Source organism: Prionailurus bengalensis, chromosome B3, assembly GCF_016509475.1.
Source record: "Prionailurus bengalensis isolate Pbe53 chromosome B3, Fcat_Pben_1.1_paternal_pri, whole genome shotgun sequence".
NCBI lineage: Eukaryota > Metazoa > Chordata > Mammalia > Carnivora > Felidae > Prionailurus > Prionailurus bengalensis.
The window spans coordinates 32,054,938-32,070,692 of record NC_057355.1 but is presented as its reverse complement, the minus strand read 5'-3'; the positions used below and the strand labels follow the sequence as shown (position 1 = coordinate 32,070,692).

Below are 15,755 nucleotides of genomic sequence, written 5' to 3'. Positions count from 1 at the left end.
AATGATGCCTAACCTCTTCCAGCACTTCCCAGGCATACAGTCCTGCTCTGCTCCACACATACCAAGCAGGGAGGATGGAGAAAGGGAGGCTCCCAAAGCCTTATGTCTGTTTGAATCTCATGGGGGGTGGGGAGGAAAAGGCCCCCCACCTTGGCCCACATTCCCTTCCTGTTTCTCTCCTTTTCTGTCCCACTTGGAGTAGGGACCTCTGACCTACAACCCCCAAAATTTTAGGGCCTCCCCCTCTTCTTTGAGTCCTATTTCTAAAGAGGTTTGGCTGACCTTCCAATTAGGCATTCATTCATTCATTCATTCATTCAATAACTGCTTACGGAGCCTCCTCCAGGCTTGGCTCAGCTTAGACCGAGCTGGCACACATGATGCCCCAACCTTCTATTTCTTAGCTTTTCAGCAGCTTCAGAAAGATGGGCAATGCTCTGGAAAGATGTCCAGGGACCTATCCCCCCTCCCTTTCCCCTACAGCCTTCAAACTTCCCAGAGATGACAGACTTAAGTAGTGTTGGCCTGAGTATGAGAGGGGGATCCGAGAAGGCCCAAGCTCTGGGCTTCCCCTGCCCCAACGTGGCTGATCTGACCCACCCCACGACACTATAAGCCTGGCAGGACAAAAGTGTTCTTTAGTCCCATTTCACAGCTGGGGACACCGAGACTTGGAGAGTCTGGTATGGAAGTCCAGAGCTCCTGACTCACATCTCTGCTTCCCCACAGCCACCTTGCATGCCAGTGTATATCAGACCTGTAGGCTCCCCCTGTTCTAATCTCCCTCCCTTTTCCATCATGTTCTTTCCTGGGATCTGCCAGCAGTCCACACACACACACACACACACACACAGAATAAGGAAGAGTGGTAACAGCTTGGCCTTGCTGTTCCCAGGCCCCACCCCACAGGGAGAAGACCGTACCTTTAAAGACCTGGCAGAACCCTTGCCTGTGGGAGTGGGGGGGTTCCCACTGAGGATCTGCCCCACTCCCACCCCAGCCTCCAGACTTACCTGGGAGAGTCTCAAGCACCCCACCTGCTCCGCGGCCCCAGCACAGATAGATGCCCCCCTTCCAGTCCTGATAGCAGACTGGAGAGCACAGTGGGAAGAGAAATTGCTTCTTTTACTCACCGGCTGTCATGAGCATGTGCACCTGGGAAGCTCTCTCATTCACACCTGAGCATATAGCACTGAACAGGTGTAAATTAGCCAGCACCCCCTACCTCTCAGAGGCCTGCTCTCGGCCGCTACACCTGTTAGAGTCCCTGTGTGCACCAGGGCCTGACACCTCTGCAGTGGACTCGCTCAGCCCAGACTCCCACCCCCACCTGAAGTTTGAAATGCCCGCATCAGATTCAGTCCTGTGAATGTGGGGAAGGGATTCAGTCTCCAGGGGCCCCAGTGAGCATTGAAAGGCCCTGAGCACTATCTTAAGGCCTTATCAGCTCACAGCTGTGTGGAGTTGCTAGCCACCTGCTAAGATGGGTCCTGGCACAGGGTCCTAGGAGAGAGTGCCCAGGGAGGAGGAAAGAGGATCCAGAACAAGCCCTTACTCCCAGGCACTCTCCTCCCATTGAAGGTCAGAACTGGGAGGACCAGAGACAGTCTGGTCCAACCCCTCAGGGTATGAGCTGGGATACTAAGGTCCGGCATGGAGCAGGGACTCGCCATGGTGACATAGTGACCCAGCTGTTGTGAGTGGGCCCTCAGCTGTGTTCACAGCCCCTTCTTTTTCCTGCTCTTCTTCCCATGTAATTAGGGCCCCCATCCACCTTCCAAGACCAGCTCAAGCCCAGCCCTCCCACCCTGCTGAGGTCACTTCCTGGCTCCTGCCCTGCCCTTCCAGGTCTCAGTGATTCTGTTTCTCTCGTGCTCAGAAACACAATCAGCCTCTCCCTCCCCATCCTCTACTTTTCTCCTTCCTAAATGGTGCTCATTTATTCCCCAAACACATACTGGGCTCCTACTCTGTATCACATGCATTTGCTAACAGCTGGCTATACAGCAGTGAATGAGGTAGACATGATCCCTGCCTCTGTGGAGACTAGGTTCTAGTCAAATGGACACAATGTGAGCAAGAAAGAATTAGAACAAACACAGGCTATGATGAGTGCTAGAGAAGAGACAATCCAGGGGCTAAGAGAATGGGGTGGGCTACTTTAGTAAGGTCACAGAAGGCCTCCAGAAGGTGGTGACATTTAAGCTCTAAAGGAAGAGAAGGAGTCAGCCACTGAGTCACTGGGGGTGGGGGTGGGGAATCTAGGCAGAGGGATCAGCGTATGCAAAGACTCCGAGGCAGAAACAAGTGAGTATGCTGGAGGTGTGAGACAAAAGAGGCTAGAGCCAAGGACTGAGGGATTGGTGGAAATATGGGCTGAGGGCAGACAGGCCACACATGCAGGCCTTGACCATGATGGTTAGAATTATAGAATTCATTCTAAGGGCAGTGGGAGGAGGGTCATCTCTGGGTCTCAAGCAGGAGAAATAACATGATCCCATTTATTTTTACAAAAGTGGTCTTTGCCATCATGTATCAAATTGCCTGAGAAAGGGGATGGATTGGGGGCCAGAATAGAAGCAGAGGCCACTGATGGGGGTCAGAGAAGTAGAAGAAGCCACAGGAATCACAGCTGGGGGGAGTTGGGGTGAGGACTGAGGGGCTAGTGGGAACCCATTTGGTGGGTAAGGGGTGAGGGCCAGTAGCCAGATCAGGAATTGCTTGGGTTGGCAATAGAGGTATGGGGGGACAGAATCTGTGTCTTCTCCCCCTGCCTTCCCAATGCCTAGCCCAGAGTCTGAAGGAGAGTAGCCTTGAGCAGAGAACCAAATGAGGCAGATGGAGGCAAAGATGATCTCATTACTGGGGAGAAAGATGGTAGATGGGTTGGCCTTGTTTCTGAGAGGGCCCAAGGCCACCCAAGGCTCACTTGCCTCCTCTCTTCCCCAGGTCTTTCTCCGGGGAATCAACGAGCCCCTGGTCAACAACTCTGACCCCATGGTGGTCATTGCCAGGGTGGTTCCCAACTACAGTGATTTTAAGTGAGTGGGGCCCACACTCACTTAAGGAGGGTGGGGAGGGCAGAGGACAGAGGAGGGGAAAGGCTGTCATTGCCACATGATTCCAGGAGGCCTAGAAACCTACCCTCCCCAAGGCCCTTTAAACCTTCCCACTGGGTCTGAGGTCCCAGGAAGGTGCTCTCAGCCCCTGGAGAGGGGTGGCTCAGAACTCTCTGGAGAGCAGGCTGCAGGGCAGGCCAACATGTGGAGGAGGAGAGGAGGTCCTCAGCCCCTCCCAACCTGATGCGGTGGGTATGGGATGGGGAGGCAGAGCTGTCTGCCTCTGTCACTGCCTCTGGTGGCCCAACAAGACTCAGCCAAACCATCTGTTGAGTTCTGATGACCTGTGAACACCCCTTGCTTGTTGGAGAAATGAAGATGACTGATTCACTCATTCCCAGCCCTCCTAAAGAGCTCAGCACATGCACACACCCTGAATCCTGCCCTTACAGCCTCCGTGCTCCCCACCTTAAGTCTAAACCATGGGGGTGGGTCACTCTGGCAAGGACTTCCAAAGGTGAGGCATTTTAAAGATGGGCCAGCTGAGGCATTGAGATGTGGCCAAGGCCACAGTGAGCCATGGGGAAAGGAACCTGGGAGTTGCAGCCTATCTCCTGACCAAGATGAGTTTTCCCAAGGCTTGGGCCAGCAATCAGGAGGACCATCCATCCCCTGTCCTGGTGTCCAAGCCACTGCAGCCTCCTCCTCTCTCACATCAGTCCAGAGTCCGTCCAAGCGGGACCCCATGGCTTCCAGGCTTGGGCAGATAGTCAAGAGTACTGGGTATCTGTAGCACTCATGGGCTGACCCCTGTCTCCTTGCCTCCCCAGGGTCAATCAAATGAAGCAGGACCCAGCCTTCGTGGGGCTGCCCATCACCCCACTCCCCTTCCCAATCCCGTCTCTTCTGCACTTGGATGTTCCTCGGGTCAGCCAGAACGGGTGTCCTCAGGTATGGCTCCTTCCCCCACCCACCCTGTCACTGGCTCAGACCTCTAGTGTCTCACCCACGTGTCCATTCATTCATTCCTTCAGTCAGCGATTCCCTTGACTATTAAGGAGTTTACTGAACCCAGCCATGTACCCAGAGCCATGCCTGTCTGTGCTGGGGAGGAGCTGCCCTCGGGGCACTCTTGGTCTGCAGAACATAGGCATCACATGTAGGAAAAGGTCAAACATCAACACAAGATAATATGTAATCTAATAGCAAACCAGGAGGGACTGTCAGAGCTGTAAAAATCAGAGAAGACACAAACGGACAAATATCATCTGATGCCACTTATATGAGGTTCCTAGAGTAGGCAAATTCATAGAAACAGAAAGTAGAATGGTGATTGCCAGGGGGAACAATAGAGTATTATTGTTCAATAGGTACAGAGTTTCTATTTGGGATGATGAGAAAGTTCTGGAAATAGATAGTAGTGGTGGTTATGCAACACTGTGAATTTACTTAATGCCACTGAACTGTACACCTAAAAATGGTTCAAATGGGACGGTTTATTTGTGTATATTTCACCACAATAAATTTTTTTTTTTAATTGGAGGCCATAGGGATATGAAGCCTGGGTGATTCGAGTGGGTATCCAGACACAAGGCTCTTGAGTTTTCAATAGGGGAGGGTTGGTGCAGGGCAATAGAGAATAAGAGTGAGAGAATAGGGATGGGACACACAGGGCATGAAGCACATCATGTCTGGAGAGGAGGGTAGTGTATTTGAATATGTTGGGGAGGGATGTGCAGACTGTGGCTGGGCTCCAGGCAGTGGCCAGTTCAGTCTCTTCCCATAGTCTCTACTTCAGGGGGAGCTTGCCCCACATGGTGATCCCCACATTCCTGGGCCTTGAAGAAGACCGGGGTGCCTGGGAAGTCCTTCCTCCCACCCAAGTACTAACCAGGCCCGACCCTGCTTAGCTTCCGAGATCAGACGAGATCAGGCACGTTCAGGGTGGTATGGCCATAGACCTGGGAAGTCCTTCCTGTTGTCTGTCCACCACAGTTCATGTCTGGCAGGGCAAATACAGAATGAGGCACCCCTTTGGAGCCCCAGCCTTCATTTAAAGGCAAGGACATTTGAAGGCTCAGACACAGGCAAGAGTGATGGTGTCAGGGAGGGGTGGGATGAAGGGGGACCCTGGGGACAGAGGCTTCAAACCCAAACCAATCCTTGGCCTGATTTCCCCAGAGTCATCTCACACATGGCCCTGCATTTGCCCAGAAAATTATGAACCAATCAGCAGGCGGTCCCAAGGGGCAGGAAGCACTGGCTGCTTTAATGAGGGAGCCCCCTCCCATCCCTGGACCCTCTCTGGCTGCCTTTGCTAATGAATCTTTGTGTGGGGGGGAGGTGCCCCTAGCTCCAAAGACTTGCCTCCTGTGCCCCATGCATGTGTGGGACTCAAGGCCAGGGTTCCAGTAATGGCAGGACACTTGTTCACTAGGCAACATGGTAGTTGGGTCAGGTTGAGAACTCACAGAGGTGCCCACGTACCAGCAGTGAGAGGACAGGGACAGGCCTCTGTTGTACAAGTTGGGGGTGGGCAGAGCCCTACCTCAAAGGGGCACCAGTCAGCAGCTTATACACACCCCTGCCGCAGCCCCTTTCTGAGTTGAGAGGTGGTGGTTGGACCACGTAATTTCTAGGACCTGCCTCTCTGACATCTTCAGTTGCTGTGACTTCCCACCAGCTGCCCACCAAGCCAAAGCACCGTGGGCAGAGATTTGAGAGCCTGGCACACCTGAGTTCGACCCCCACCCCCACCCCACTCTGTGACTTACCAGCTGCATGAGCTCAATTTCTCCAATTCCAGATTCCTGCCTTTACTGAGCTGTTAGGAGAGATTAAAGGAGTAACCTGTGCACGGCGCCCAAGCCCAGGGTGGAAGGAAGCTCAGTGGACCCCAACCCTTTCAGAGCTGCCCCTCCTAGTGTCCAGTGCCTCCGGAGGCCAGCCTGTCCATTGCCCTTGTTACATTTGGCTACAAGTAACAGAAACCTCATGGACTTAAGCTCTAAGGATATTTATTGTTACAATTGTCAAGGGGTCCCCATGTAGGATGCTGCCAGAATTGGTTGATGCACCATCTTAGCAATGTCCTCAGGACTCAGGAGCTTTCCACCATCCCTGGATTGCCATCTTCAGGCGGCTAACAGCTCATGGAGGCAAAATATTCGGGGTACCCCAGACATGACCAAGACCGGAGAAAGAAGGAGCCTCCTCTCCTCCTCACCTGTGGCTTTTAAGTAGCGTTGGAAACCTCCCACCCGCAGCCCCTCCGCAGACCTCCTTTCTCGTCTCATTGGCCAGAATTGGGTCACATGCACTTCTCTCACAGCCAATCACTGAGGAGGGGTGTGGCATCATCGCCTTGCTGTAGCAGAAGTGCACAGGTGAGGTGCAGGGTGGCCGCCTGGACCAAAGCAGTTTCTGTTGGCTAGGAGGGAGGAAGGGGAATGGTTGAGGGGTAGGCGGCTCTTAGAGTCTGCTTCACCCCTCTCGGAGCCTGGTGATGACGGCAAAACTGGTGAGTGAAGAGATAGGTGGGCCCGTAGGGCTGATCTGACTCTACCGGAGGGACACGAAATAGGGTGGGACTTAGGAATTACTCCTCCCCTGCACCCCGCACCTTTGGGGTAGGGCCATTGGCCAGCAGGCTGCTCCTGTCATCTCCTCCTGTCTCAGCTCCCATGGCCAGTCAGTACCCAAGCTCTCATGGGGCCCCTTTCCAACCCGCAGACCTTGCCCTAGTGCTGGCTGCGTCTTCTCTTGGCGTGACTCACTGCAGCAGCCTCCACTTGGGCCCATCTCATTCAGCGTGTGAGAAGCAGCCAGGGCAATGCCTCCCCCAGATCGAGGCTCTTCCCCTGGATCCCTGACTCCTTCACTGACAGGACAAAGCCCTCGCTGGCCACCAGGTACACAAGGCCTCGTCCCCTACAGCCTCCTGTTTCACTGTTCCAACCTGCACAGGCTTTCTGTAGTCACTCTGGATGCCCAGCTCTTCTCCACGTTCGTGCTGTCCTTTCTGGCCTCCCAACTCTGCTGCGCTCAGCCTAGAATGGTCTTCCTCCCTCAGATCCTCCTTTACCCCGTTCAGAAGTCATCACTTTCTCCTCTGACATCCCAGCTTCCAGAACTCACAACTTGCTTAGGCCTCTGCATAGATCATAGGAGGGTGTGTGTGTGTGTGTGTGTGTGTGTGTGTCCTATCACCTAGGAAGACAGTGAACTCCAGAGCGGACAGGGTCTGACTCTAGGTCGCCTGTAGGCCCTGAGCACCCCTGAGGTATAGAGCATGCAGGAGCCCCCAGTCAGCATTTGCTGAGTTCAACTGAACTTTCACCCCGATATCAAAGTATCCATTATCTCCTTCAGCCTTCACAACAGTCTTCTAAGGCATCGAGCATAAGACAGTTCCCAGTGGACAGTGACAGCTCGGTTCCAGTGAGGGGAAGGGACTTCCAGAGGTCTTGCAGCAAGGTTGAGGCAGACCTGCGCCCAGAGCTAAGGCGTCCTGGCTCCCTTGAGGCCCTCCAGCATCAGCCACTGTCAGCTACTCTTTCTGGAATGGGCAGAGCAGACAGTGGCAGGTGTGGGTGTGGATGTGGTGGGCCCAGGGGGAACGGAAGGAGGGCCCATGGGCCCATGTAATGAAGGCTCTGTCCCTAGGGAAGGCAGGTCTGCCTCAGTGGCAAGGGGTTAATGGCTTTGCTGAAGATTACAGCCGAGGGTTAATCACATCCCTTAATTCCACAGCCTGCCATGGCCTTTCCCATTAGCATCTGTGGTCAATGGCTTCCCCACCCCATGCCCTGCCCACTCCATACGTGCATGTGCATGCACACACACACGCATGCCACTGACACCTTCACCAGGGCCTTGGCATCAGACGGTGAATGTGATTAATCCTTGATTCCTTGCCCCTCCCCCTCACTCCATTCATACACAGGAGAAGCTGGACCCTGTCTCCCCAGTTGTGGGTCTGAAGGGATCTTTCCTGGAGGACTCATCCTGGGAAACCATTCAGGGAAAGAACTGTCCTTACTGAGCAGTCAGACACTATTTCTTGCTTAGTAGGTTCCATTTAGACACATTAGTAGGCCCCAGAGAGGACAGCTAGCATCCATTAAATACCCCTCTTCCCCACCCCCCACCGCCGGGTGGGAAGCAAGGGATGGAGGCAGCAGGGGACTGAGTCACAGGTCCTTCTTGAGTGTACCAGGGCCTGGCAGATGATCCAGGCTATGGGGAAGGCCCTTGGCACTCAAGAGAACAGGGTGGCTCTGGGATGGGCATGGTTTGGGGATCAATCCTGAAAGACCACTCCCAAGCCCCACAGAGCCTGAAAGCAGCTTCTCTAGCCTGGCCCCAGGGCCAAGTGGCTGTCCCCAAGCTCCCTCCAGAGCCTGTTCTCAGGAACACTCCCATCGCCCCAGTCACTGCCCCTGTGTTCAGGACCCCTAGCCCCAAAGTGACTGCGGCTCATGTCTCCAGGGGCAGGGGCCAAGGCAGACACAGCTGAGCCTCAGGCCGGGCCTCAAAGAACCAGAGCAGGCACATTAGTGTGACAGGCATCAGGGCCCTGCCACCACGGGGGGAGTGGACCCACACTGATATTTCGAGATCCTGCATCAATAACTCCCGGAGCCAGCAGTGCATTTGTGCTGACCTTTCTGAGCACTGACTGATTCCCGCAGGGGAGCAGGAGGTGGGAGCGGCCGCCACTGTTGCTGACAGCCCCTGGCTGGGGACAGAGGCAAGGCAGCCTGCCGGGGGTCCGCACCAATGACCCCAGCCCCTCCCTGTGTTGGGACCATGCAGGGCTGCCTGCTGGGTGTTCCAGGCTGATGCCCCTGTGTTCCATTCCCCGCTCCCCATTTTCTAGCCTTTGCAGATGCCAGGACTCCTCTACCTGGAGTCCCTCCTCATTCCAGGTGTCCTCCACCCTTGCCACACTTGCTGCCACAAGGACCTTTTTCTTGGGCTGTTTTCCCAGCCAGAAGCCCCTCCTTCCCTTCACCCTGCCATATTTTACTTCAGAGCCTTCCTCTGGTCCTTCGTCCTGCAAGACAACTCTGCTGACCATCTTCAGGAATGTCTCATCTAGCCCCTTATTCTGCAGCCATAGTCAATGCTGTCTTGTCTCATTGTTTAAATAGTACTCGTGTGTGCTTCAGCTGTGGACTTAGTATGCTATCAAGTCCCCCAGATGCCCGTTGGCATGCCCTGCAGACACACCAAGGCTCAGGCATCTGCAGAGCTGCCGTAGCATCTGCAAAGGCCTGGGGAACCTGTGTGGGGCAGAGAGGGACTGGTGACAAGGGTAGAGGCCATGTCTAATTTGGCATCTCTGATACCACCACAGCCCTGGCTGTGAATACTAGTGCGACTTTTCAGGAAACTAGTTTACCAGCGATCAGTCAAATGCCTTAAACGGCACATCCTTTAACTCAGGGTCTCCATTTTGGGTACTCAGGAGATAATTTGAGATACAGAGATACATGTCAAAGAATATTCAATGCAGTGAGAGTCTAGGAAAACATGGGAAGGGAGAAGCCAGGGTGCTTGGACATGAGAAAATGTCCTGCAGCTATGAAAATCGTCGATAGCAGGGTTACCTGTGACTCTGGATATGCTCAGGTTTTCATGGTGAATGAAAAACATAAGATGTTAGGATGACAATTATATACAAAATAGGCTTCAGAAAAAAAACTAGAAAGAAATGCACAGGCTTAGGATAGTTGTCTTTAGTGTGTAGGAATTTAGCGTTTTTCTTTTTAATCTTTTTATTCTTCTGTATTTTCCAAAATTCATGCCTTACACGTATGCTGCTTTGGTAATTGGGACAAACGTTTGTGACATATATAGACACACATAGATGGATATATCTGGACATCCTTCATTTGGGAGAAGCTGTGGGCTCACCACCCACTCCCACTGCCTCCTTTCAGCTGTCCAAGCCTGGGGGACCCCCGGAGCTGCCCTCATGGAATCAGTCCTTCCTCTTCCAAGGCCGAGACGGAGCCACCAACTTCTCGGAAGACACAGCCCTGGTGCTGGAGTTCTACCCCTCGACTTCCAGTGAGTGCGCTTGCCAGGCCAGGGCAGCCGTGCATCAGGACATGTGATGAAGGGGTGCTCAGACCACCTGCCTCTGCCCCCTGCAGGGATGGATTAAGGGGACCCAGTTCCTAGTGCATGCAGACAGGTAGAGGAGCACCTGGCAGCCTTCCTTGTCCTTGTTCCATGGCACGGGCCAGGATACATGAGTCCTATTCCTGTATTAGATCCATGCATTTTTATTGAACCCCTGTCCCCTCCCCATGTACCTGTCACGAGGAGGGAGGGATCCCCCAGGGCTCACAAACTACAGGAGAAACAATTCAGAGACCAGATGATCCAAGCCTGAGTTCCACCTTCAGAGAGTAAAGCCCCCAAGGGCAGAGACAAGGGAGATCCATGTACACACCCCAAAACCCAGAATACATTTGGAGTTTGGCCTGGAACTCAGGAAGCCCTAAAGAGCAGAGGAGGAGGATCCTTGTGCAGGGCAAGGCCAGGAGACAGGAAAGAGACTGGCAGTGGGGGATGGGAGAACTAGATGTCGGGTACCAACGGATCGGGCGCCTGGTGGGGCCTCAGATGCTGGGATCCGAGGAGTCTGGGGTGGGGGCTCTGGTGGGAGTCCCAGCTGGTCCTCCCTCTACAGTGAAAGGCAGTGAGCCATGGACCCTCACCAAGCCCCTGGGCATCTCCGTGTTGCCGCTAAAGAAACGTTTGTACCGCAAGATGCTGACAGGGAAAGATCTGAATGGGCTGCACGTGGAGAGGCTCCCCATCACTGTGAGTCCCCAACCCTGGATGGAGCTCGTGATGGGTGGCCTGCTCCCACCCCTCTGCCCCCTGCTTCACCTTGCCACACTAGCACAAGTGAATCTGGCTTCTCCAGCAGCTTCCACCAGGGCCCCTACCAGGGAAGCCAACCACTGTCATGTGTAAGGAGTTCCCCTGAGCTCCTGCCCCAGCAACACGAGCAGAAGTACAGGGAGCCCCCATGGGATGGTGGCAAGAGCTCAATCCTTTAACCAGCCAGACCTGGGTTTAAATACTGACTGGCCCTAGTTCTCACTGTGCAACCTGGGGCAAGTTTCTTCGCCTTTCTGAACCTCAAAGTGCCCATCTCTAAAATGGGAACAACATGCCCATATAGGATCTCTCTGTATGACAAAAGAGCCAAGGGCCCAGGCTCTAGAGCCTGACTGTCTGGATCCAAATTCCAATACCACCCCTTAACAGATTACATCACCATGGGAAAATTAAAGTTCCGGTGCCTCAGTTTCCTTATCTGTAAAATGGGTTCATAGTAATAGAATTTTTCTCCTAGGGGGGCTGTGAGATTTTTTGAAGCAAAAGTATTTAGAAAGTAGAGTATTTAGAACAGAATAAATTCTCATTAAGAATTAATACACGATTACATCATTGTTTATTTCTATGCCACCTTTTCCCCTGAAATACTTCTGGCCATTCTGACATAATAGACCCCAATAAATGGGAGTTTCCCTACTCTGCCAGGAAACAGGTCTGGAAGTGCCAGTCGGGTCTACAGTGGAGTTGGGAAGCGAGGTTTGAGGCAGTGAGGGTGAGCGGAGGCAGGGACCGGCTCCCACCTCCCTCTCAGGCCCCGGGCAGAGCCCCTAGCAGGCACCTTCTTGGGCAGTCCAGAGCACTGGGCAGAGCAGAGGCAGAAGCTGTCTTGGCCAGCATGGGCTGACTGCTCCCCTCTCCTCCCCTAGGACACCAAGCTGAAAACCATAAATGGTGAGGCCCCCACAGTGGATATCTCCTTCCAGCTGCTTTCCTCTGAGGTAAGGCTGCAGCGCATGGGAAGGTCAGGGGCTGGCAGCCGTATGCCAGCTCCTGGAGCCCCACAGTGGGTTCCAACCTCCTTCGCAATTGCTGGCCTTGTTCAGGGGCTGGGGCCAGGGGCTTCTGGGAGGAGGAGACAGCTGCTTTGGATAGAAATATCTGAGGGGGATTTGAGGCTCTGGAAAACAAGATAGAAAGCTGAGATTAGGAAGAAAAGAATTGAAGGCAGAGGGCCACCCAGACCTGGGAGTCAGTCTCTAACCCAGCCCAAGCCAAGCTGCGCTCATTGGGATCAAGGTTCTACCAGGGTGAAGTTGGATTTCGGCTGCTCTTGCTGCGGAACAAACTAGCACCTTAAAACAGCACCCATTTATGAGCTCACATTTCTGTGGGTAGGCAATCTGATACAGCATGGCTGAAATCAAGACGTTGGCGAGGTCACATTCCGTTCTGGAAGCTCTGGGGAAGAATGTGCTTCCGAGCTCATTTAGGTGGTCATCGGAATCCAGTTCCCTGCCGTTGTAGGACCAAAGTCCCTGTTTCCTTGCTGGCTATATCCCAAGGGGCCTCTCGGCTGCTGAAGGCCACCTGCATTCCTTCTCACAATGGGCCCCTCCATCTTTAAGCCAGCAGGCATGTCAAATCCCCCTTACACTTCTAAACTCTCTGGCTTTCTCCTTTGTCAGCAGCCAGAGAAAACCCTCTGCTTTTAAAGGGGCTCATGTGATTAGGGCAGGCCCACTCTGATAATGTCCCCATCTTAAGGTCAACTGTGCCATGTAACATAATCACAGGGGTCATAGCTCATCATAGACATGGGTCCTGGGGATTAAGGTGTGGAATCTTGAGGGCCCGTTTTTGGAATCCTGCCTGCCACAGCTGGGTTGATCCAAGTGGAAAGATACCACTGGCTGAGCCCTGCCTGATGGATGGGATCTCTTCCTCTAGTCAGCTCTCCCTGGACTCAGAGTCCAGGTTGGACCCTGGTCATCTGGCCCAGTGCACCGGCAAGGCACCTCCTGGAATTCTTCCACTCTTTAGTCGGTAGTGCTCGGACAGGCACGAAGCCAGGATATGGGCAGTTCAGGATCATGAACCCAGGAAATACTGGCAGGAGCTGATGTCTGGGTCAGCCCACTCCTTCCAGCGTCCCATACCAGGAAAAATAGCCAGAAGCACTGGGGTAATACTTGGCCCTGTGCCTTATGCATGGAGAACACAGGAATTCCATGGTGAGGGGTAAGAGGTATAGTCTGGGAATGCAGCCACCTGCAATTGTGTCCCTGCAAGACCTCTGGTGAGTACCTGGGACCTCCCATTAGCACTTCCCCTTCTGGAGTGTTCTGCATTGTCTTCTAATTCCTCTAATTCCTGGTGAAAGAGAGTTTGTTAGATACAGCCAGACAGCCCTCACCAACACCAAACACCAAACCACATGTAGGACCAGGAAGGTACTGAGAGGGGAAGACACAGAAGCAGTGAAAGACCCCAGGAAAGAAGAAGGGTCCTTAAAGAAAATGTCACGGATTTCCCAGATTGGAGCTCAACACTCCACGGCCTCTTCTCGGGGTCTAGAGTCTGTCAGTGGCCACTGCCTGTCCCCTCCTCACCTCGCCCTGCCTCCTGTCCCTTTACTGGGCACCTGTGTCCAGAGGACCGAAAGGAGCATCAAGTGCCCCTGGTCAGGCCACTGGGGGACCCAGGCAGGCAACAGGCAGGTGGACGGGACACTTCCCCAGTTGCCCAGGGGCTAGGCACAAAGGTCTCAGTAATGAATTATTCACTGGAGCTGTGCTAAGTGCAGAATTAATCCCTTTCCTTCCAGCTGGCGGCCTCACTAAATTATCCCTCCAAGTCATGCGGGAAAACGCTGCCGAATTCATTTAGCTGCTGAGTGTTTTGATCTGGGCCTTGTGATTTTAGCTTCCCCTTCCCCCAGCCCCCCTCCCCCTGGAGGCGGGTAGAAAACCTTTCAGTAATGGATTTCCGAGAAGAAAGGAAAAGAAAGGGATCGAGATTGGGTGTGTACCAGGAAAACAGTACGAGAGGAAATTCAGATTCTGCGGCCAAGTGTTCACACACACAGTTGCACACGTGCACACTCTCTCCCACCATCACATTCAAATACCCGCATGCAGAGAACACATATGCACAAACATACACACACACTGCTTTGCAAAGGTGCACACATTTAATGCATATATACATGCTCACACACACATGCAACTTGACACACAGACGTTTTTCACACCCACATTGGCATACAAAGAAGCTAAATCTCTTTGTGGCTAAACTGTTTCTTGGTGAAACTATCTGTGAATTGGCCAATAACTGACTCACTTTGATTCTAGAATCTTGAACTCCAAATTTGGGGGTTGACTGCTCATGTAGTGGACCCGGCATAAGGTTCTTGCAACCATCCATTCATACTTTTATTCAGCATGTATTTGACGAAGCCTAGAATTTGGGCTGCCCTTGTGGATTGCAATGCGGAGAGGGAGAGGCCGGCAGCCATGGAGCCCATCTGCCTTGAATTCTCCCTCAGCAGGCTTGAACTTGGCTCTCTGCTAGGGAGCCATGAGCCCTTTTGGCATCCTTCTCCCTAAGGGGTAATGGGAGGATGTTGAGAATTGATGAACAGGTGGATGGCATTGCAGCCGAGTCCAGAGGGCCCATCCCCAACTCCATCACTCACCATCACCTTCACGCTTCTTGCCCCATTGTCCTCCATGCAACTGCAAATGTTTATTGGACACCTGCTATGTAGTAGATACTGTCCTGGTTTTAGCAATCTTACACAGAGGACAATGAGAAAAAGGCCCTGTCCTCATAAAGCTTGCATTTTTAGAGGACAGGGAGTGTGGACCAGACAATGAGCCAATCAGTTCATGAGCAGACATCACCTCCTCGTAAGGGGCCTGATGAAACCCAGCGAGGTGATGTAATAGCAAACACTTGACGGGTTCTGAATTCCTTCTGTCTTATTGTTCCACCTGAGATGGTGTCTGCAAATCCACGGTGGGAGGTACCTGGCCTTCACATTTGCATTCTAGCCTGTGGGACCAGAAACATTGCTTCTTCCCCCATTGAAATCAAACATAGCTCAAAGCTCCACAAGCCACTGCCTGAAGCCTGGGATCTTAGAGTCCTGTGGACACTCAGATGCAGGGGGGCTTGGGATAATGGGCCTCTTGGGGCCCCTCATCCTTGTGGCTAATAATTCCATCTGAGGGGCACATGATCAGATGTGCTACTGAAAAGCGATGCTTCAGGAGAAGTGAATATGCATGCCTTATCTGGGTACCTCCCTCCTGAGGATACATCCTCTCTCTTACAAGCCTCTTTCTCATGAGACCGGTCATCCGGGTTAATTGAGGTTTTGGTGAACAACATCTCCCCATACCCACTGCTTCCACATCACCGCTTCTCGGCGTTCTGGGGAACAAGAACATTGTGGAATTTCCAAACAGGCAGAGACCACAGAGGTGTCTCTCAGTCGCACCCCCTGGACAGGATTCTCCTTGACAACATCCACCACAGGTGGTCTTACTCTTGCTCTGCCATGACAGGAAGCTCACTACCACCAGAAGCACCCTGCCCCATGGCTCAGTGGCCACAACAGATAGAACTGATCGCCCCACATTGAGCCTGCCCTCTCTCTTTGCCCAGGCTCCTGGCTCCACCACTTGGAGCTGCAGTGAAGCCCTGGCCAGCCTCCTGTACCGATTCTGGGGACACTGGCGCATGGTCAGCCATTCAGCATGCCGGCTGGCAGACCAGCTGACAAAAACCCTGCAGTTTCTGTAAATGGCAAGATGGAGTGGTCTCCTGGTT

General features: G+C 53.2%; 1 protein-coding gene across 4 annotated transcripts in view; it reads left to right on the top strand.

Annotated features, from left to right (window-relative positions):
* CCDC33 (coiled-coil domain containing 33) overlaps positions 1–15,755 on the top strand; it is a 108,613-nt gene that overhangs the window by 44,571 nt on the left and 48,287 nt on the right. For all 4 annotated transcript variants that reach the window (XM_043555028.1, XM_043555027.1, XM_043555025.1 and 1 more), the window contains 5 exons: positions 2,950–3,041; positions 3,890–4,010; positions 10,007–10,136; positions 10,765–10,898; positions 11,849–11,920. In XM_043555028.1, coding sequence (XP_043410963.1) covers positions 2,950–3,041; positions 3,890–4,010; positions 10,007–10,136; positions 10,765–10,898; positions 11,849–11,920 — 549 coding nt within the window. The remainder of the gene's footprint in view (positions 1–2,949; positions 3,042–3,889; positions 4,011–10,006; positions 10,137–10,764; positions 10,899–11,848; positions 11,921–15,755) is intronic.